The following is a 23,798-nucleotide window of genomic DNA, read 5'->3' as shown; positions in this document are numbered from 1 at the left end:
AACCTCTTAGTAGCAGACAGAAAGTGAAGGGCCAACCAACAGGCAGGTCTGTCAAAGCCTATTGATCTTTCCAATTGTGAGAAAATAGAAAAGTCACAATGCAACCTCTGGGCATATAATATATGACACCTAGTAGTGACTTTTCATTTGATTAAAATTTAGTAAATGATAGCTAATATAACATAAAAATTTCTGGTGACTTGGTACCTGCCTATAGTCCTAGCCAGATGAATTTGAGGTAGCAGGATTATTTAGCCCTAGAAATCATAATCAGAGAAAAGAACATGTCAGAAAATTGTGTGTGTCTCTGCTACAAGCCTTTAGTGTGTGTCTGTGCGTGTTTGTTATGTATTATGTGTGTTGATGCCCCATGTGTGGTTGTGCGTGTGTATGTGTGAGCATGCCTGTTCATGTGTGTATATGTGTAATACATGCAACAAGACTATTAGCTTGTTTGAACTCTCACTGATATTGATCAGCAATCTTTGGTAAGGCATCTAGCTGCCCACTCCTCAGTTTCTTCATGTGTTCAGTCAAATATAGTAGCCAATTCCCAGACTGAGTTATCTACTGTATATATATATGGCACTAAGCAAATAAGAACAGATTAAAAAAATCATACTCACTAGAATTCAATCCTTTCAAATGGGGCTCTCTTTTCCTATAAAAATACTTTGTAAGGGAATTCATTACCAGTTACTTCTCACTAATGAGTAAACTTTTCCTAATGGCATCAATGTTTTCCCCAAGAGTTGGTGAATGTTTTCTCTATACGCATCTCACTCTCTTCTCCAGAGACATGGATGGTGACAATCAGACGACAGTCACAGAATTCCTCCTCCTGGGACTCTCTGAAGAGTCAGAACAAGAAGGCGTTGTCTTTGGGATGTTCTTGGGGATGTACATGGTCACCATCTCCGGGAACCTTCTCATCATCCTGGCTGTCAGCTGTGACCCTCATCTCCACACACCCATGTACTTCTTCTTGGCCAACCTCTCCAGTGTCGACATCTGCTTTTCCTCAGTCACCGTCCCCAAGGCTCTGGTGAATTACATGGTGGGAAGCAAGTCCATCTCTTACATGGAGTGTATGGCCCAGATCTACTTTTTGTTTTTATTTGGTAACATGGACGGTTTTCTCCTGAGTGTGATGGCCTATGACCGCTATGTGGCCATTTGTCACCCACTCCACTACACCCTGATGATGAGCCCCAGACTCTGTGTCCTCCTGGTGGTCCTATCTTGGGTCATCACAAACCTGCATGCTCTCTTGCACACTCTCCTCATGGTTCGACTCACCTTCTGTTCCCACAATGCAGTGCCCCACTTCTACTGTGACCCCTACCTTGTCCTGAAACTCTCTTGTTCTGATACCTTTATCAATGATGTCACAGCCTTTACTGAAGGTGGAATGATATCTCTTACACCATTTGTATGCATAGTTGTTTCCTATGCATACATCTGCTCTAAGATTTTGAAGATGCCCTTTGCTCAGGGGATAAGAAAAACCATGTCCACTTGTGGTTCCCACCTCACTGTGGTCTGCCTTTTTTATGGGGCAATCCTAGGAGTTTATATGCATCCTTCATCCTCCTACTCACTACGGGATGCAGTGGCTTCTGTCATCTTTACAGTGGTGACTCCTATGGTAAATCCCTTCATCTATAGCCTGAGGAATCATGACATCAAAGGAGCCCTAAGGAAGATAATTCTCAGGTCCTAGAATTTGAAGTTTCTAGAGCTGAGAGGACTCCTAGACATTACACATCTTTTCGTTTTTGTCAACACTGATCCAGACAGGTCCAGAGCTCAGCATGATGGCACGTGGCATTTGTGATAGATGTTTGTAATTATGGTTTTGATCCCGATGCTGAGGAAGGGACTCCAGAGCAGTGAAGATGCTGCAGTGGTTACTGTGGACCGGACTGTAAGCTCAGGTGCAGCTATTCCAGTGAGGAGATATGTGGTTGGCTTCAAGGACGTCTGTGCCCTCAGGGATGGCAAGGGCTCCAGTGTGAAATATAAGACGGGTGAGGGCACACCCCTCAGATAGGCACCTGATATGTGATGTGGAAGAAAATGGTCCTGAATTTAAGCCCATTTTAAACTATATTCTTTTGTCTTTGGGTCAAATGTGTAAATGTTGGCTAAGCTAATTTGAATTATTGCACCTGGTTCCCTTATTTCTCTGTTAGTTTTCTATCTGTGGGTCCTGTTTATTGGTGGGAGTGAGGTGTTGTAGTTTCCTACTATTAGTGTGTGAGGTTTGCTGTGTGATTTAAGCTTTTATAATGTTTCTGTTACATATGTGGGTCACTTTGTACTTGAGGCATAGATGTTTGGTGTTGAGACTTCATCTTGATAGTTTTTTTCTATGATGAATATTCAATATCCTTCTCTCTGTTGATTAATTTTAGCTTGAAATCTACCTTGTTAAATATTATAGTTGCTACATCAGCTTGCTTCTTAGGTCCATGTAAATGGAGGTTTCTCTGTGTCCTGCCTAGTACCTCAGCTGCTCCCAAATAATCACTCAGAGGCTTATTTTAATTTTAAATGCTTGGCAAATTGTTCAGGCTTATTAATAACTACACCTTACATTTAAATTAACACATGTTTTTTAATCTATGCTTTGCCATGTGATTTGTAGCAAGTTACCTCATTTTCTACACATTTTTCTTCCTCAGTGACCAGCTGGCATATCCCAGACTCTGCCCTTCCTCCCTTGTGTCTCTACTTGGATTTCCCACCTAATTCTCTCCTGCCATAGACCAAAGCAGCGCTATTTGTCAACCAATGACAGCAGCACATATTCACAGCATACAGAAAGAGATCCCATAGTTTTACCCCTTTTTGTCTAATCAAAAAAGTAGTTTCTACCTTTTATATAGTAATATTACATAAAACCAAACAATTATGAAGCAAGATTTACAGCTACAATATTTAATCCATTTGTATTTGACCAAATGAAAGAAAATACTCTATCATCTATCCTATGAGTCCAAAGTTTAATGTCTAATATATCTTTTATCATAAGTAAGGAAAACTATAATTATAGTATCTAGTCTTCAACTCCATCAAAGATGCTAAAAGGATATAATATTACCAGAGTAAATAGAATGTCCATTGCAAGTAGCTTCCAAAAGTCTGAAAACAACAGAGACATATGATTGTCTGGACAGTCACCCAAAGTTCTTCTGTAATGTTGGGGTCCATCTTCAGCCTACAGGCCCAGAGTATCTTGCAGACTCTTCAGTGAAGCAGGAAATTTGCAGGACTCTCTGGTCTACTTTGGCAAAGTTCATCAGTTACTTTCCTCTGTGTTCCGCAGAATGTAAGGCAGTACCTTGTGTCAAGTAGAAACCTGCCTTGTTTTAGCAAAGTATAATGGTCATTTTCCTGTGGGTCCTGCATGTCCAGTTTATATAGCATATTGTCAAAAAGTTCAGGCAAAAGCAGTTTCTTGCCAAAATGACTAGTGTTGCCACATTGAAAGCAGAATCCATAATGAAATTTTTTTTTTATTTTCGAGACAGGGTTTTTCCGTAGCTTTTTTTTGGTTCCTGTCCTGGAACTAGCTCTTGTAGTCCAGTCTGGCCTCGAACTCACAGAGCTCTGCCTGCCTCTGCCTCCCGAGTGCTGGGATTAAAGGCATGCGCCACCACCACTCGGCTTATAATGAATTTTTTTTGATGCCCATCATCCTCTCTGAAGTAATTGGTGCTGCCAAAAGCAGATGTGCCTCAATGTCAAGAGAACTTTAAGTTTTTAAGACATATTAAATGCTATATTCCATAGGTCTTTGAAGTGTTTGAAGATTACCTCTCTATCTGAAATATATCTTTGCATATCTAGAAAACCTAACTAATAGGACTATAAGTTTGACTGTTATAGATGAATATTAATCTGTGTTTTTAATTATGTATTGTATTTTCAATGGGCTGCATAAACATAATACCTTAAACAAGAGTAGAATATACATATATGCTGTGGGACAATGGTTTTTACCCTATCACTGTATTTTAATAAAACACTGATTGGCCAGTAGCCAGGAGGAAGTATCGTTGGGGAGACCATGCAGGCATTAGAGGTGGAGCAACCAAAACAGGAGAATTCTGGGAAGAGGAAATAGTCAGCCTGTAGTCATTGAGTAGAGGAAGCAACATGAGAATGCCTCACTGATAAAAGGAACCAAGCCACATGGCTAACACATTCAAGATATATGGGCTAATTTAAGATGTTAGAAAGAGTTAATAAGAAGCCTGAGCTAATAGGCCAACCAATTTATGAATAATGTAGACCTCTGTGTGTTTCTCTGGGACTAAACAGCTGTGAGACTGGATGGGAAAGAAGCTTCTGTCAACAAATGGCACCAACGTGGCAACTGCATCCACATAAAACATGAGAGAGTTTGAGAAGGAATTCTAGACACCAAAAGAACAGAGTTAAGCATGGTTTTTTGATAGCATTTTCTCAGGTTGGCTCTGTTTGCTAGAGACAAGCGTGTCTCATTTAAGAGAGGCTTCCTGACTCAGCTTTAGCTGCAAAAACTTTGCAGCACTTTTAAGAGGCTTGGCCACAAAGCACTGGAATGGTGTTGATAAATAGCTGACAGCATGCTTTTTGGTGGTGGAAGGAACTTTGAAACTCCATTGTAACAATAAACATGGCTCTGGCTTGTATCTCTGGCATGAGACTAGACTCTCAGAAAGCTAAGAAATGGGGTGGGTGCAGCCATTAAAAGCCATAGCTTTAATCCTAGCCATATCACTTAGTAAATTTAAGATTCACATGGTCAGAAAAAGAGAGATATACAGTAAAGATTCAGACAAAAGAAACCTCTAAACAGTTTACAGTGCATTTAAAAATATATGTAAGCCTGGGAGAGAAAGGAAAAAGGAAAAAGTCCTTAAAATAAAAAAGAAAGAAAGAGAGTAGTTGGGTGTGGTGGTACACACCATTAATCCCAACGCCTGGGAGGCCTAGAGAGGCAGAGCTCTGTGAGTTTAAAGACAACCTGGTCTACAGAGTGAGTGCCAGGGCAGCCAAAGGCACACAGAGAAACCTAGTCTCAAAACAATAAAAGTTAAAAATAAAAATAAAAGAAATAGAGTTTAAAATAAAGTCACATAAAGATGGAAATTATACAGAGAGTCTGGATACTGTATATTATTGTGTTGTCTTTGACTTGTATGGCTGCTGAGGAAGGAGCAACAGCTGCTAAAAGACATTTGATTATAAATGCTGCTGGATTAATCCAACATATGTATTGTAAAAATGCCTTGACTTCAAAATTTACGTCAAAAGGTATGTTACTTTGGAGAAGAAGTTTTGCTTTTTTTTTATTGAGAAAAAAAACAATTTCCGCCTCCTCCCAGCCCCCCACTCCTCCCCCACTCCTCTCCCTCTCCCCCCACTCCTTTTCCTCTCCCCCTCCCTCTCAAGTCTGAAGAGCAGTCAGGGTTCCCTGTCCTGTGGAAAGTCCAAAGTCCTCCCCCCTCCATCCTGGTCTAGGAAGGTGAACATCCAAACTGGCTAGGCTCCCACGAAGCCAGAACATGAAGTAGGATCAAAACCCAGTGCCATTGTTTTTGGCTTCTCAGCAGCCCTCATTGTCCGCCATATTCAGAGTCCGGTTTTATCCCCTGCTTTTTCAGTCACAGTCCAGCTGGCCTTGGTGAGCTCCCAATAGATCAGCTCCACTGTCTCCGTGGGTGGGTGCACCCCTCTTGGTCCTGACTTCCTTGCTCATCTTCTCCCTCCTTCTGTTCCTCATTGGGACTTTGGGAGCTCAGTCCAGTGCTCCAGTGTGGGTCTCTGTCTCTATCTCCATCCATCGCCAGATGAAGGTTCTATGGTGATATGCAAAATATTCATCAGTATGGCTATAGGATAGGATCATTTCAGGTTCCCTATCTTCAGCTGCCCCAGGAACTAACTGGGGACCTCGCCTTGGCCACCTGGCTAGCTTATGCCCGAAATAACAACACACAAATTGTATTCATTTAAACACTGTCTGGCCCATTTTTATCTAGCCTCTTCTAGGCTAATTCTCGCACCTGGACTAGCCCATTTCTAATTATCTGTGTAGCCCACGAGGTGGCTTACCAGGGAGATTCTAGCCTACGTCCATCCTGGGTCGGAGCTTCATCATGTGTGCCTCAGAGAGCAGAGCTATCCCCGCGTCAGCCCAGGAGAAGGGAGCATGGCGTCTCTCTCTGAGGCGTCTGCTCCCGAGAGGAGAGCTGTCGAGTCTGAGCTCCCTTCCTCTTCTTCCCAGCATTCTGTTCTGTTTACTCCTCCCACCTATGTTTTAACCTATGAGGGCCAAGCAGTTTCTTTATTGCTTAACCAATGAAATCAACAGATTGATAAATGACACTCCCACATCACATATATGCTTTTTAACTTGACAGTCCCCAGAATCACATGTCTTTGGTTAGTTAGCTGATTAACAGTCAAAAAATTCAAAGAAAACACAATAATATGCATACTCCAGACTCTCTGTGTATTTTCCATATTTGTTGCTTATTTTCTTTATATTCCTTTATTACCCTTTGAGCCAGGAACATTAAAGATGTGTTACAGATTAAACTGGAATAATTGTTTAATGCTGCAAAGATGTGTTGTATTCTTTTAAGCTGCATTTGTTTAACTCTGTGAAGCTGTGTTGATTTGTCCATCTAATACACCTGATTGGTTTATTAAAGAGCCAAAGAGCCAATAACCAGGCAGGAGAGAGAAATAGATAGGGTGGCCAGACAGAGAGAATAAATTGGAGAGATCTAGGCTCTGGAGGAGAGCAAGGTACAAGAAAAGGAAAAGAGCAAGCCAGGGGCCAGCCACTCAGCCACAGAGCCAGTCAAGAAGTAGGAAGGAAAGAATGATATATAGAATAAAGAAAGGAAAAAAGCCCAAAGGCAAGATATAGTTAAAGAGAAATGGGATAATTTAAATTAGAAAAGCTGGCTAGAAACAAGACAAGCTAAGGCCAGAAATTCATAAATAACAATAAGACTCCAGCCATTTATTTGGGAGCTGGGTGGTAGGCCCCCAAAGAATGAGCAAAACAAAACAAAAAAAACCCAACTACAGGTGTATGTTTTGATTTCTCTAGAGGACCCCTGAGAGAAGGGCAGGGATGGTAGCCTCCCTGGAACCAAGAGTGACAATGTCTTATCAGAACATGAGAGGACTATCAGCTTTCCCTCCTGTTCCAGTGTTTGCAGCCAGGCACTTAAGGAAGTCAAAGGGAGGAGTCTCCATCAGAGAAAGGGCTTTTTTTTTTACAACTAACCAACCAATCAGTCAGATCAATCAATCAATTAATCAATCAGTCAACAATCATTCGAATGCAAAACCTTGCAGTAAAGGTATTTAAGGTGAAAGATTAAACCTTCTCTCCCCTAAGCCTTGGACAAGGTTAAAGGTTTGTTCTGATAACCCAAGTTCAGCTTTTTGCTGGTGTCTTATCTAATGGTGCAGGAAGAAAATGATGCAGAGACTGAAATGGAAAGTAAGACCACTAAGGACATTTGCCTTAATTTGAAAATGCAAAGGGACAGACCAAAAACAAAACCAACGCAAGCAAACAAACACTTAAAACGCACCAGGAAAAATATGGTCAGATCTCAGGTTTTAAAGATCATAGCGTGTAATATCAACACTCAAAACATAATTGCTTTTCTATATGCCAATAATGAAATTGGAAGTCAATATTTTTTAAAGTTCACTTTATAATGGCATAATATATGAAGTTAGTCAGGTTCAAAGGAAATGACAATTTCCTCACCCCAAAGCTTGTCCATATCTGGATATGAGCTCAAGCTGGACTATAGTATTTCTAGCAGTTAGATAAAAACCAGCATTCCTCAGGAATTTGTGAAGCCAGTTCCCATGGGCTGAAAGGGATAATTTGCCTTATCTCTAGCTGAGGAGACATATGGCTACCTGTGGTGCCTATCAGCATACCAAAGCATGTGCTGGCTTCCAGGCTCCCTCAGTATCACAGGGACCTGTCACACAAGTCCTTGCTGGCATCCTACCCTCTCACCTTCTCCTCTACCCTAAACTCCCTCCAGCTGAGACTCCCCTCCCCCAGCTGCTCATCCTCCTTACAACTCAGCTCTCCTCACATCCTCACTCTTGCTGCTCTGGTCTCCTCTCTCTGCTCCTTGGTCTTTGCCTGGTCATTCTCTCTTCTTTCACAGATAGCCCTGGCCAGGTCCATTCGTCTCCTTTCTCTGTCTGCTCTGAACTCTTTCAGATCCTCTGCCTCTTTCTTCTCTGTCAGATCAGTAGAAACCTTCCTTCTCCTTAGCCACACCACAGAGGGGTGATGTTTGCCCTTCCTTACTGCTCCCCCCTGTACAGAGTGAGATCTTTAATTAAAGCTTTTGGAAGCCTGAGTCAATAGGATGTTTTCTCTAGGTATTCATGGGGGTATATGGTGAAACCCTGCCAAACAGTAGAAAAGAAAGAGAAACAATCAAATTTACCAAATTGACTACCCAAAAATTTTTTAAAAATGGATGAGCTTAGTGTAGCAGCAGTTCCATGAACAGGGGAATGAGTAGAACAACAAAGTCACTTAGAGAAAGTTCAGTTGATAAAGGTAACATTGGGCATTTTTCCAGTTGTAATGAAGTCTTTTTGTAAATATCTTTCATCAAGTCAAGGAGCTCTTTGACTTGGGATTTATTGGGAATTTTTACACTGATTAATATCTTTACAATGTTGTCAAGAGCTTTTATGCATCATTCATATGATTGCTATAGAAACCATTGCAATTGGAGTTGGCAATTGATTCATTCTTGATTGAGGGATCCAATTTTGTTATTAGGCCATACCAAAAATGGTATCATTAATTGGTTTGTGACTTGATTTTTAGTGTATTCGCTAGGTTTGGCATGAAATTCATGGTGATCTAAACTTCTACTGTAATTTGACCAAATTTTATGTTGTATAGCTATATGACACATATTTATATATTTGATAGCATATAATATATGTTTGTAAGTACCATCTTATCAAATATGAATAAATATAAATCATTAACCAAGGATAGAGCTCTAGCAATGAGCACTTGTACAAGAACTGACTTTCTAAGGATCCTAGTTTTCGTTGCCCAGATAGAATGCAGACTCTGAACACTTCATCTGTGTCTCTAATTAGAACTTCTGAGAAATCCACCCTAGGGGAGCACACACTTGGCACCATCTTCATGGCAGCACCACCTCCAGGGATGGAGCATCAATTTATTCACTTCCAACAATCCAAGCTTGACCAGAGAGAGCCACACGCCTCATTCTAAATGTTCTCTTGTAGAGAAAAGGCCCTTCCTTTCTCACCTTCAAGTGTGGATTTCTCAAAACCCAACCTCAACCATGGCACCAGCAGACAGAGAACTTTCCTGAGGTCATCTGAGAGCAGCCAAGAGCACCCAGGTAAGGAGGGTAAGAAAGCAGTAGAGGAAATCCCCACAGCAGACAGACTCCCATGGCCTTAGGCCCATGGGATGGCATGCAGAGAATTTTATTCAGTCCCTCTGCATCTGACCAAGTTCAAAGGAGGAAAAGCATCTCACTCCTCCATGTCCATACCTTCTTCCTACATGAGGGTCTCTGCACTAGGAACACAGAGAAAGCTGCTATTGGGTAGAGGAAGTAGAGGAACAGAACCAAGGTTAGTGGGTTAGGAGCAGTTTTCAGACTAATGAAAAGCATGCTCAGAAGAGGGAGAGAGACACACGGAGAGACACCCAGAGGGAGAGAGACAGAAACACAAAGCCACACACACACAAAAGGCAACAGAGACACAGAGACACACACACAAACACAAAGAGAGACAGAGACAGGGAGAGACAGAGAAACAGAGACAGAGTGTCATTATTTTTTTCCTGGTCCTCATATTTGTTCCGTGTCCATCCTCTGGGTGTGTGTTGTATTATAAGATGTTTCTAACGTGACTGCCTGGATGCTACTGAAACCGGGCAGTTAAGTGTTCCCTTCACCTGAGTCCAGAGACAAAGCAGCCTTTAAGGTTGAGGGGCTCAAACACCCAGAGTTGCAGACATACCTGCACATCTGGATCTCAGACACACCTGACAGTTCTCCAACTCACAGACATCAACCCAGTACAAGAGACACACAGTTACGTTCTTGCTTTTTACATTGAATTACAGTAGAATTCTGTCTCCATAAGGAAGTTTTAGTGCAAGTGGAACTGAAATCCAAAAGCTGGAGTTGAAGAGCCAATCAAAGAGAGGGGCATCCATGCATGACCTACCATGATGCCCTGAGGTCCTGTGGAACATGTACACCTAGAACTTAAACCATAAAAGGTTAGTATTCTTCTTGGCAACTGACCGTTCCGAATGTCCACCATCTCTCGATGCACAGTGTAAGACACCACAGAATAACAGGATTGAACCTTAGGTATGATCTCGCCCCACTGAAACAAGTTGCCTTTACATCCTATTGAGCTCCTTTTTTCCATTTCTTTGATAGGAAACTATGTGGCTTCTAGAACACAAGCAACTATAGTCAAAGGACCCTTTCATTCATCCTTATGATCTATGATCATTCTGTTTCTTATCTCTCTGGTTCTACAAGAGTCCCCTGACTCTGTGACTCACAGGAAGCATATTCCAGCTTTTTAAATTTTATATACTGTGCATGTGTTACTGTTCTTGTGTGTGCATGTATGTTTATGAGTGTAGATGTACATGTGCCACAACACTCATTCAAATTTCAGCTTAGCACTTCACCATAAAAGCACTAAGAAAGAAGATATGTGCTATGGTGTGGAATTTTAGGTGGGTACTGCGGATTTGAACTCAGGTCTTCACACTTACATGGCATGTGCTCTACCCACTGAGTCATCTCCCCAGCCCTCATTCTAGCTCTTTGTTGTTGCTGTTGTCATGCTGGTCTACATCCATGGCAACGCTCCGGAAGTGACCTCTGATTCCCATCCCAGTGCTGTGCTTAGCTCCACTCTCACAGCAGCAGTCAGCTCGCTGTCTGGACCACACGAGCATCCTGTAACCAATGTCATCAATTTCCATGTCATGTTCTGTCCCACAGCCAGGCCATTTCTCCTGACACCTGTCTCCTCTCCTCCCCTTCCCCAGCCAGGCCTCTGACCACCCCAGGATGACTCTTCTCCCTTCTCAGCTGTAATTGCCTTGCACCCTTCCATGGGCATTGCATCCAAATGTTTTCCTGACCTCCTGACCATGGAGAGGTCCTAGCCTGGGGATTGTCTTTGAGATGCACATGAATCTGCATTTTATCCACCTGTAAAACATTTTATCTCCAACAGAAAAACAATGCACTTAGAATCTGTATGCCCCCCTCTTCTCAGTGCAGAGAGGGGGGAACATTGCACACAAGGGTCTGGGCAATGTCTCAGGAGTGAGCTGAAGTGAAAACATCCTAGTAGCAAATAGATTGCAAAGGCCCAACTGCCAAACAGGTCTGTCAAATCATGTTAGTCTTTCCAGTTGTGATGAAACAGAAAAGCCACAACAGAACTACCGGGTTTATAATACATGACAACGAGTAGGGACTTTTCATTTGATTAAAATTCAATAAATGGTAGCTAATATAGCATAAAAATTGCTGGGAACTGGGTATCTGACTATAGTTCCAGCCGGCTGGATGTTAAGGCAGGAGGATAATATAAGTCCTGAACTTCCTGGTTAGAGAATAGTTAATGTAACAAAAATTGTGTGCGTGACTGTGCTACAAGATATCCGTGTGTGTGCTTGTGTATGTGTGAGTGTGTTGTGCATGATATGTGTGTTCACGTACCTAAGTGTGCTTGTGTTCGTGCTAGTGTGAGTATGCATGTCCTTGTGTGTATATGTGTAACAGAGAGAACAAGACTATTAGCTTGTTTTGAATTTTCACTGTTTGATCAACCTTTTTTCCTAAAGAACTAGCTGTCCTCTCCTCAATTTTTTCATTTGTACAGTTAAATGTAGTAGCCAATTCCTAGACTGAGTTAACTATTGTGTAAAATGTACAGATGTATGGCACTAAGCAAACAACAGAATTAATAAACACATTAGAATTATGTCCTTTCAAAATGGACCACTCTTTGCTATAAAAACACATTGTAAGGGAATTTACTAACATTTAATTCTCAACTAATGAGTAAAATTTTCCAAACTACATCTTTTCTTCAAGTGTTGGTGAATAATTTTTCTATATGAATCTCAATTTCTTCTCCAGAGACATGGATGGTAACAATCAGACGACAGTCACAGAATTCCTCCTCCTGGGACTCTCTGAAGAGTCAGAACAAGAAGACCTTGTCTTTGGGATGTTCTTGGGGATGTACATGGTAACCATCTCCGGGAACCTCCTCATCATCCTGGCCGTCAGCTGTGACCCTCATCTCCACACACCCATGTACTTCTTCTTGGCCAACCTCTCCAGTGTCGACATCTGCTTTTCCTCAGTCACCATCCCCAAGGCTCTGGTGAACCACATGGTGGGAAGCAAGTCCATCTCTTACACAGAGTGTATGGTACAGATCTACTTCTTGATCACATTCGTCACCTTGGACAGTTTTCTCCTGAGTGTGATGGCCTATGACCGCTATGTGGCCATTTGTCACCCACTCCACTACACCCTGATGATGAGGCCCAGACTCTGTGTCCTCCTGGTGACCATATCATGGGTCATCGCAAACCTGAATGCTCTCTTGCACACTCACCTCATGGTTCGACTCACCTTCTGTTCCCACAATGCAGTGCCCCACTTCTTCTGCGACCCCTACCTTGTCCTGAAACTCTCTTGTTCTGATACATTTATCAATAATGTCACAATCTTCACTGAAGGTGGAATGATATTTATGACACCATTTGTATGCATTGTTGTTTCCTATGCTTACATCTGCTCTAAGGTCTTGAAGATGCCTTCGGTCCAGGGGATAAGAAAAGCCATGTCCACTTGTGGTTCTCACCTCACTGTGGTCTGTCTTTTCTACGGGGCGATCCTAGGAATTTATTTGCACCCTTCTTCCTCCTACTCACTACAGGATGCAATGGCCTCTGTCATCTTCACAGTGGTGACCCCTTTGACCAACCCCTTCATCTATAGCCTGAGGAATCGTGACATCAAAGCAGCTCTAAGGAAGATAATTCTCAGGTCCTAGAATTTTAAATTTCTAGAGCTGAGAGGACTCCCAGATGACATGCATTTCTTCATTTTTTTGTAAACAGAGATCCAGACAGGTTCAGTGCTCAGCATGATAGCCCTTAGTATATGTGACAGATGTTTGTCGTCAAGATTTTGATTCGGATGCTGACTAATGCTGTCTGTCACACAGTCTGAAATTTATCTCTTCAAAGGGAAGATGTCCATTTCACAGATAAGAAAAACTGAGAACATTTGGGAACATTCTGAACTTGTATTATTTTAATATGTCCTAAGATCCTGACTGTCACAGTGATCAGTAAATTTTAAGAGATGAAATCCCCTGCCTCTGTGCTCTTTAAGAAAGCTGTGGCTAGCTTGGCAAGTGACTCACAGGAAGTTTAACTTACCTTTCTGGGAAGCTAGAGGTTGTTGGTTATAGAGTACTCCACTCTCAGAGCCTCTGGTAACTCAGATATTGGTGCTTCCCCCTTGTCTCATGTTGGGGTCCCTCTACTATATTGTACACCTCAGAACACTACCTCTACCTTTCTCTTCCCACCCAACATTTAAGGGATTTGTTCTGTAGCATGACTCTCAGGGATGCTTGGGAAGAACCAGGAAGCCTTGGGTAGTGGCTGTGCTCACCAAAAGATGCTCATTACTTTGCATGTTCCCATGGATGCTGGAACAGAGATTTCTTAACAAAACGGAGTTGTCTGTAGTGACAACCATATAAACAAGGCAATAAAAATAGAATTTGACAAAAATAAACCTCTGAATATGTTACAGTGTTTAAATATTATATAAGCTTGGGAGAGTGAGAAAAAAGAGTATAGACAGTTATAAAGAAATAAACAGTTTTAAAAGTAAAGCAATGCTTTTAAAGAGACATTAAACGTAATATAAGACTCCAGACAGACATAGATTTAAGGAATAAAAGTAATAAAAATTCATGCAAAGATGGAAAATATGCAGAGAATCTGGATTATGTATACTATTGTGTTTTCTTTAAATTTTTTTATTTCAGAGAGACATTTGATTCTGGATGCTCTAAGCTAAACCAACACATATATTTTAATGGTATCTAACTTAAAAATCTGAGTCTTAGAATATGTTACTTTGGAAAAGAGGTTCTGCTTCTGTTTCCACACTAGAAGAAAACATGTGGATTCCTTCCAGGCTAATGTGGTTTTATGAAAGAAGTCCCCATGAAATGTCTCTGTGAATCCTAAAAACACTTGTCCCAACAAACAGCAGGAAGCAGTGTGGAGAAGACATTGCACAAATTCCCAAAATGATTATTTTTAAATGTTTGTTTTCATTTAGAGGTGCTTAAATATAGGTGATAAATGGTCTCAGGGATATGTTATAGAAATGATTTCATCGGTATTGACTTTGTTTTAGTGATATAAATTTAAGGCCAATTTTGTGATAAGTTTATTTTTATTCTTATAAACTTTTATTCTAATAAACTTTATTTTTATAAGTTTAAGGTATTATGTTTCTGCAGCTCATTAAAATGTAATTTATAAGTATGAATTACAGATTAATAGATACTCATCTATAATAGTCAAACTGTAGTCAGGTTAGTTATTAAAATGTTTCAAGAAATTAGTCTTTTCTTGACAGAGAGACATGTCTGCTTCTGGCAGCAACAATGACGTCATAGAGGTTGATGCCATTGAAGAAACTTGTTAAGGAATTTGCATTCTGTGTGACAAGGCTAACCATCCAGGCAAGAAACTGCATCTGTCTGTACTGCATTATGGTATGCTGTATGAATGAACCTGTAGGACCCACAGAGAAGTGACTGCTGAACTTTCCGAAGACCTTCAGGTTTGCTGATTTACAGAAGATCTTGCCAGACATTCTGAAGGACACAGAAGAAAGCAAATGATGAACTTTGCCATTAAAAGGCAGCACAGATCTTCAAGTTTCCTGCTTTATAGAAAGTCTGCTGAATACTATGAACCTATAACTAAGATAGATGCCCAAATGTTACAGAAGACTCTTGAGTGACTGTCCAGGCAGCAAGATGTGTCTGTCAATTCTAGAGTTTTGGAAATTTCTTACAATGCACTTCCTGTTTACTTAGGTAATATTATATCTTCTGGGGTCTTTGAAGAGTTGAAGACAAATAATTACAGTTTTCCTTACTTATAATAAAGATAAATTAGGTATGAAACCTTGGACTCACAAAGAAATATTGTAATATTAAGTAATTCTTGCTTAATACCTATTTTGTTATATATAATTTTACTATGTTAATGTTAAAACCTTCCTTTTTAATTAGACAGAAAAAGGGAAATGATGTGGGATATCTTTCTGTATATGTGTTACTTTTATTGGTTAATAAATAAAGCTGCTTTGGCCTACAGTGGAGTAGAAACTATCAGGCTGGAAGAGATATACAGAGAGAGTAGGCAGAGTTGGAGAGACATCATGTAGCTGCTGAAGGAAAAAGATGCCAAGTACTTGACCCAGTAAGTCACAGCCTTGTGGTAATACACAGATTAATAGAAATGGGTTAATTTAAGATATAAGAGCTACCTAGAAGTATGCTCGAGCTGTTGGCAAAAGTGTTGTAATTAATATAGTTTCTGTGTGATTATTTTGGATCTGGACATCCAGGAACAAAAAAGCAGTTCCAGCTTACACATCTCTCTTCTCCACAAGTTGTCATTTGTTCTTCCTCAGGTGTCAGATGATCTCTGGCAACCTACTGTCACAGAAGCATAGGAGAGGTAAAATGTTTCTTTCTCCTTGTAGGGAAGACTAATAGTGATTTAGCACAGGATTTCCCTAGAGCCACTAAACTTTCCTCCTGGCCTTTTGTGAACCCAGAGTGTAGTAACCACAGGTTTGAGTTTTATTTAGAACAGACTACAGTCTCCTCATGGTCTCCTCCACTATGGTGGCAGGAATGTCTCATCCGGTGTTTGTCACTGTAACATATAATGGCCTTTGTCAAGATAATAATGGAATCAGAGTCCCAGGCCAGATGGTTACTATTGTGGACTAAATAAGAATGTCCCTTGCAAGCTCACATATTTGAAGTATTTATTGTTCCCCAGATGGTGGCACTATTTGTGCGGTTTAGGCGGTGTGGCCTTGTTGGAGGAAGAATGCCACTGAGGGCTATGTGGCAATTCTAGCTCATTCCCTCTTTATCATGCTTGTCTTTGAAGGTGAGTTCTTAGCTTTCCCATCCTGCTGCTTCCACGGTTCTCTGTTATGTGGACTCTCATCCTTCTGCAACCATTGGTCAAAATAAATGTTTACTTCTCTAAGTTTTCTTATCACTGCAGCAGTAAAGTAACTAATACAGTTACTCTCCTGGGAGATTTTGTTTCCTTTTCTAAGGGGCTGGTATTGTTAGAGTAGGCTAGGAATTAAGGAATCAAGAGAGCAGACAGATTCTCAAAGGGACAACCTTAAAGTTAAGACTAATTTCATATTTATTTGGAAAAATCCCAACAAAACTGACCTGTGGGTAAGTGACAGCAATATTAAATTAGATTCTATCTACTAGATCAATTTTGTCCTCTTCCTACACTATAGGGCACATGCTTGCGCATGGAACACATACATACCTGCTAGCAAAACACTTATACACAAATTATAATTAAATTTAATAAATATTTAAATGGATTCTCATATCAGCACTTTCCCCTTAGTTTCAAGACTGTAACTCTCCCAGGACTATTCACCACATGCAGAGCAATCACCACCTATCTCTAGTGCCCTGAGATGCTCCTTGTACAGCCCTCTACCCCAGCAGTCAGGTCTCATGACATAGAGCAGTGACTGTAACCTTCCTAATGCTGTTACCCTTTAATACAATTCCTGGTGCTGTATTGAGCCCCAGCCCTAAAATTATTTTTTTCTATTTCATATCTGTAATTTTGTAGGTGTAATGAATTGTAATGTAAATATCTGGTGCAGGGTATCTGACATGCGACCTCCATTCTAATATTTCAGGAAAACACTCTGGTACGCTCACAACTGGCTTTTTTTCTCTGGATGCAGTGAGGAGGTGGGCAATGCTCTACTGAGGCCCTTGCATGGGGTGAGTGACAGATATGACAAGAAGGAAATCACCAGGCATGTCTCTCGGGGGTCACACACCGCCAGCTCTCTGAGAGTAGGAAAGAGAGAGAAGCTCGGGGTTAGGGTATAGAGACCTGACACAGCACTTGCTCCTTGGTTAAAATTTCCATAGATGAAAGCTATGAACATGCAGATGAAAGAAAAAGATGCTAAGTATGTCTTCGACTTTTTATTCCATTGTCTCTGTGAATGTGGTTAAATGGCCCAACCCTAAATTTTATCATCTATAAATTCATCTTCTCAATAATAGACAATGGTAAATATTATGTAGGAATTGTCATGCATGTGATATGTAGTTCAGAAAGTATTGGCACTAGAATACCATGCTGGTATATTTATCAGGGAATTTATTGTAAGATTCTATAATATTAGATATGTATTTGTATTTATTCATCATGAACCTGAAAATTATTGTAAAACAGAAGCTGTTAATGCTTAAATCTTGGTGAACGATGTTACTGACTGGTGATACTTTCTTCTCCACAGACATGGGTGGATACAATGAGACCACAGTTGCAGAATTCCTCCTCTGGAACTCTTTGGAAATTCAGAATAAGAAATCGTCTTTTGGCTGTTCTTGTGGATGTACCTGGTCACCAGCCACAGAGTAAGAGTGAAGGTATGCTTACAGAAATAAGGAAATAAAAAAGTCCAGAGGCACAAAGTAGATGGGATCATTTAAGTTAAGGAAAGCTGGCTAGAAAGAAGTCAATCTAAGGCATTCATAAGTAATAACAATCCTCTGCGTGTGTATTTATTAGTAGCTAGGTGGTGGGCCCCCTAAAAGAGTAAAAGAGCCAAGTGAACAAAATAAAACAATTACAATGAAATGCAGAAATGGTTTAGCAAGTTACGAATATTTTCAACTGACCAATAGTAATCAATAACCTTAATATGCATGGACCATGTCCAGTTACTTGACAGAGTGGGCAAGCAGATCACACTCATGACAGGAACACACAAGAATACAGCTAACAGTAATGTGAGCAGCTTCTGGACACTGTGAAGCATGGAGACAGAATTGCAGAAGGCAATGCCTCTTCCTAATAAACGGCAGATTCCAGCATTCCAGATAAGAGGCTTTCTGTTTGTCTCTATCTAAAAAGCAGTAAATGTCAATAGAAATACAAGACAACTTTATGAGGCTATTAGGGCTAGCACAAGAGTTGCATAGAAAGAGATGTGTCTCTATTTACATATAAATCCTCATTATAAACTCCTGTAGTCAAAGCAGAGATGAGTCCAAACATCCCACAGATAAGACAATGAAGTACAGATTCAGACCTCAGTGCACCGTGATGGACAGGAAATTGTAGGGTTTGGTCAACCCAAATGGCAACCATGAAATGAAGAGCCTGTGATAACTAGCAATTTTTTAAAACTTTTAAAAAAGATCTATTTATTTATTACGTATGCCTGTACACCAAACGGGCACACAAGATCTCATTATAGATGGCTGTGAGCCACAATGTGGGTGTTGGGAATTGAACTCAGGATCTCTGAGCCATCTCTCCAGCATCTTATAATTATCTCTTTCAGAGCTCCAGAACATGCTCATGGCATGACAGTAACCTGGGATCCTCTGATGAAGTAAAGGTTGGAGCTCTTTGGTGAGAAATCGCTTGGCATGCACGAAGCACCCTCCCCATTCCTAAGCATGGAGAGCAGTCCAGGCTCTGAAACAGCTGGTTCTCGAAGGATCCCAGGGCCTGTGTCTTCCAAAATTAGTGCGTGGATGTTGTGGCTCATTAGTTTAAGTTGTGTTGCATCTTAAACTGTGGACTAATGTGTTTAATGATGCAAAGTCGTGTTGTATTCTTTTAAACTGCATTTGTTTAACTCTGTAAAGCAGTGTTTGTTGTTCCTTTGGTCCCTGCCCTGGCCACGCCCACTCCTTTTAACTCCTGACCCCGCCCTGACATCGCTCTCTTTCTGCTTTCCTCTCACACGGGGCTTTGGCCTCGCTCTCTCCTCTCTCTCTCTCTCTCTCTCTCTCTCTCTCTCTCTCTCTCTCTCCCCCCTCCCTTTCTCTCTCTCTCTCTCTCTCTCTCTCTCTCTCTCTCTCTCTCTTCCTTTATTTCTTTCTCTCCTTGTTAATAAATTCTTATATAGCTATTTCCTGTGTTTATATGTCTGACCCGCCGTCACAGCCGCCGCCACAGCCGCCACCACCAGGACCCGCCACGTGTATGCCCCCCCACTGGTGGGAAGCTGCAGCCGTTTGCTCGAGCGCCTAGAGCTGGCGCCCGGCACTGCTGTGACCCGCCGGAGTTTGCTGCGGGTGGGGGGACCCCAGATATTTTTATTATTTAACAACAATTTGGTGCCGTTTGACTCATCTGGACCGATTACTGCGCCCAACTTCACCTGTTTGCCACGGCCTCATCCTCAACCGTGAGTTAACCTGAATTGGCTACCCTTCCCCCGGGGCGCTCAGAGACTGTCCGGCCGGCTTTCTCTGCTGTGTCCCGGACTGGGTCACCAACCTCCTTTCCCACCCCCCCTTGCTTCTTGCCCTTGGCCTAGGCCTGCGTCACCCGCAACCGGAAGTTCGGTGCTTCCGGCCTTTTTCTCCTTTTTTTCTAAACTTTCCTATCTCCGGCCCGCTACGTTGCGGTGCTTCCGGGCAACACGCCCTAAAACAGCTTAATTGTCTCCTCCCAACCGGGGCTTTTCTCCCCCGTACGGTTGTTGGGTTCGGGCCAATTAAGCTTTAGCACGCCCCAAAAACACTCGGACGCCTGTGTTTTTGGCCTGCCGTGTTCGCGGTACTCTTTGGGTACCTTTTTGCGGGTGAGCTGCGCTTCACCTATGGGCTCTAACCTCAAACTCCATACCCCCCCCACCGCTCCTGGAGGGGCCACTCGCTCTCGCTCCGCCCAGTCGAGCGATAGCGATTGGCTAACACATTCCTCCTCCTCCCATGTCGCCTGCACCTTTCCCCCTTGTCGCCTCTGCCCCGCCCCTCCGCGGCTTTTTGTTACGGCAAGGCGGCTCACCAACAGAGCAGACAACACGTGGCAGTCGCCATCTTGGCTGAAGGCCAGATGGGTCAGGTGACTTTCCGCCCTCTTGGCTGAGGGCCAGACCACGTGACCACACTCTCCCGGTTTTACTCCCAGTCTTACCCTGTCTTCTCACCCGGTTTTCACTAAAATCCTCCTGTTAACTCTGTTACATGTGTTTTGAGCAATGGCATGTCTCTGATAGGGCCCATCAGAGTTGTCCACTTGCCCAATTCCTGTTCACTGTTTCTATACATAATAATACATATATTTTAAACTGCTATGTACCTTTAAGTCTCTTAAGCTGTTCTCTACCATTGTCAGTTCTGCCACTAATTACAAGCAGTTTTTTCCCTCTATCTGCCTTTTTACAAATGTAAATCTTACCTGTTGGGAGCCAGTGCGGTCAAGCTCAGACCCAACTTTCCAAACGAATTCTATACTATAGTTATACCTGATAAACAGCCCTCAACTGCTCAGAGATCTGGGGAATGTGATATTTAAGTATTTAATTTTTAAAAAAAACTTTTCACAACAATAAAAAAGAGACAGGTTGGCTCCTAGCAGCAGCTCTCTGCTCCCTCCAAAGAAGACAAAAGACAGACATGCGCAGAACAACGTCCTTCAACTGCAGAGCGCTGACCATTGGGCAAACCTGCCTTTCATCTGAAGTAAAGACCTCTAGACGTGGACGGAATCACTGGAATCGACAGCCTAGCTGCTCAGGTCAAGGTAGGCCTGTCTTCCTACAGATTTCTTAGCCCACAGGATATTCTGGAGCCTGGCAGGCCCTGCGCTAAACAACAAAGTTCAAGTGCAACCTTCAGCGACCATGGAGGACCCAAAAAGAGTAGCTCTGGGTGCCAACCAAGTAAGTTCTCTGTTATTTTCTAATCAATAACTCAAGTAATCCTATCCTTCTCAAAGATCTCTGACAGTTTGACAGCTGAGAGGTTTTGCAAAGTGACCTCACCAAACAAATTTCAAACCAAATTTATCTCTTATGCTACAGTCATTATGTGTCTAAAACTTCTGTTTTCACAAATCCAAGGAGTTCTCGTGAGTTCCAGGGAGCCGAATTAAAGAATCCATCTTAAACAGGTCAGATACCCCCTCAATCCCCTGGTCCTAAAAATTTTTTTTTCCCCTTAATTTAACTTTGTTCTGCCAATACCTTAAACAGGATAAGAGATACCAGTTCCATGCCACAGACATCGGTCAAGGGCGAAGAGACCAGCTATGCCAGGATGTTCCCAGCACCCAGCCTTCTCTCGCGCACCCCCAAAGACGACGCCCACAATCAGCCGGAAGCAGTCTTGAGAATTCGCCGCCCCAATTCCTTCAAACTGGAGTGTCTAATTTGCTTTTTATTAAAAGCAAGATGTGGGAATGTTGTTCCTTTGGTCCCTGCCCTGGCCACGCCCACTCCTTTTAACTCCTGACCCCGCCCTGACATCGCTCTCTTTCTGCTTTCCTCTCACACGGGGCTTTGGCCTCGCTCTCTCCTCTCTCTCTCTCTCTCTCTCTCTCTCTCTCTCTCTCTCTCCCCCCCTCCCTTTCTCTCTCTCTCTCTCTCTCTCTCTCTCTCTTCCTTTATTTCTTTCTCTCCTTGTTAATAAATTCTTATATAGCTATTTCCTGTGTTTATATGTCTGACCCGCCGTCACAGCGGCTGCCACAGCCGCCGCCACCACCGGGACCCGCCATGTGTATGCCCCCCCACTGGTGGGAAGCTGCAGCCGTTTGCTCGAGCGCCTAGAGCTGGCGCCCGGCACTGCTGTGACCCGCCGGAGTTTGCTGCGGGTGGGGGGACCCCAGATATTTTTATTATTTAACAACAATTTGGTGCCGGAAAAGCAAGATGTGGGAATGTTGTTCCTTTGGTCCCTGCCCTGGCCACGCCCACTCCTTTTAACTCCTGACCCCGCCCTGACATCGCTCTCTTTCTGCTTTCCTCTCACACGGGGCTTTGGCCTCGCTCTCTCCTCTTTCTCTCTCTCTCTCTCTCTCTCTCTCTCTCTCTCTCTCTCTCTCTCCCCCCTCCCTTTCTCTCTCTCTCTCTCTCTCTCTCTCTCTCTCTCTCTCTCTCTCTCTTCCTTTATTTCTTTCTCTCCTTGTTAATAAATTCTTATATAGCTATTTCCTGTGTTTATATGTCTGACCCGCCGTCACAGCCGCCGCCACAGCCGCCACCACCGGGACCCGCCACGTGTATGCCCCCCCACTGGTGGGAAGCTGCAGCCGTTTGCTCGAGCGCCAAGAGCTGGCGCCCGGCACTGCTGTGACCCGCCGGAGTTTGCTGCGGGTGGGGGGACCCCAGATATTTTTATTATTTAACAACAGTGTTACTTTGTCTGCCTAAAACATCTGATTGGTCCAACAAAGAGCTAAAGAGCCAATCACCAGGCAGGAGAGACAGGGCATTCAGTCAGAGAGAATAAATAGAAGGTGAGATCTAGGCTCAAGAGGAGAATGAGGAGCAAGAAAAGAAGAGCAAGCAAGGGGCCAGCCCCTCAGTCACAGAGTCAGCCACGGAGCAAGAAGGAAAGAGAGATACAGAGAATAATGTAATGTGGAGTGTCCAGGGTCAAAACATAGTTAAATAGAAACACAATGATAATGTAAGCTAGAAAAGCTGTCTAGAAGGAAGCCAAACTGAGGCCAGGATTTATAAGTAAGAATAAGCCTCTCTCCATTTATTTGGGAGCTGGATGGCAGGCCCCCTAAAATAAATCAAAGCAAACAAAACAAAACCAACTAAACCTACATATGTTTTGATTGCTCTGGAGGATTCCCTGAGAGAAGGGCAGGGATGTTATCCTCACTGGAACAAAGAGTGACAATGTCTTATCAGAACATGAGAGGACTATCAGCTGTCCCTCCTGTTCCAGGGTTTGCAGCCAGGTACTTAAGGAAGTCAAAGGGAGGGTCCTCCACCTGAGGAAGAGCTTTTTACAGTCAGTCAGTCAGTCAGTCAGTCAGTCAGTCAGTCAGTCAGTCAGTCAGTCAGTCAATCATTCAACCAGATCAAAACCTTGCAGCAAAAGTATTTAAGGTGAAAGACTAAGCCTTATCTCCTCTAACCCTGGGGACAAGGTTAGAGGTATGTTGTGACCACCCCAATTCAGCTTTTTGCTGGTTTCCTTTCTAATAGTGCAAGACTATTATGATGGAGAGATTAAAATGGAAAATAAGAAAATTAATAGCATTTGGCAGAATTAGACAATGCCAGGGGGCATGCCAAAAACCAAACCAAATCAGACAAAACAAAATTCAACAAACAAACACATAAAACCCCACCAAGAAAAATATCGGGTTTAAAAGATCATAGTGTGTAACATCAACAATCAAAACTTACTTGCTTTTCTCTATGCCAATAATGAAATTGGAAGTCAATGTTTTTTAAAGTTCACTTTAATAGTATCATACACAAAGCTGGTCATGATGGTAATTATCAGGTCCCAATTTCCCAAACTCTGAAAGACAGTCCCTGTATCCAGAAATGAGCTCAAGCTGGACTATAGGGTTTCTG

The 23,798-nt window shown here is 42.4% G+C and overlaps 2 protein-coding genes across 2 annotated transcripts; both read left to right on the top strand.

The window, feature by feature from the left end:
• Nucleotides 1-799: 799 nt before the first annotated feature.
• On the top strand, nucleotides 800-1,723 carry LOC142859446 (olfactory receptor 1f45-like). The gene has a single exon (XM_075989617.1). It carries the CDS (start codon nucleotides 800-802, stop codon nucleotides 1,721-1,723), a length of 924 nt encoding a protein of 307 aa, XP_075845732.1.
• A 10,520-nt stretch (nucleotides 1,724-12,243) lies between these two features.
• Nucleotides 12,244-13,167, top strand: LOC142859445 (olfactory receptor 1f45-like). Its single transcript, XM_075989616.1, has one exon. It carries the CDS (start codon nucleotides 12,244-12,246, stop codon nucleotides 13,165-13,167), a length of 924 nt encoding a protein of 307 aa, XP_075845731.1.
• The last annotated feature ends 10,631 nt before the right edge of the window (nucleotides 13,168-23,798 follow it).

Source organism: Microtus pennsylvanicus, chromosome 11 (assembly GCF_037038515.1).
Source record: "Microtus pennsylvanicus isolate mMicPen1 chromosome 11, mMicPen1.hap1, whole genome shotgun sequence".
Taxonomy (NCBI): Eukaryota; Metazoa; Chordata; class Mammalia; order Rodentia; family Cricetidae; genus Microtus; species Microtus pennsylvanicus.
This window is presented reverse-complemented; position numbering and strand designations above follow the sequence as displayed.

Excerpts from the sequence above, each read along its gene's own strand:
- LOC142859446 (XM_075989617.1), top strand. The coding sequence starts at position 800 with ATGGATGGTGACAATCAGACGACAGTCACAGAATTCCTCCTCCTGGGA.
- LOC142859445 (XM_075989616.1), top strand. The coding sequence starts at position 12,244 with ATGGATGGTAACAATCAGACGACAGTCACAGAATTCCTCCTCCTGGGA.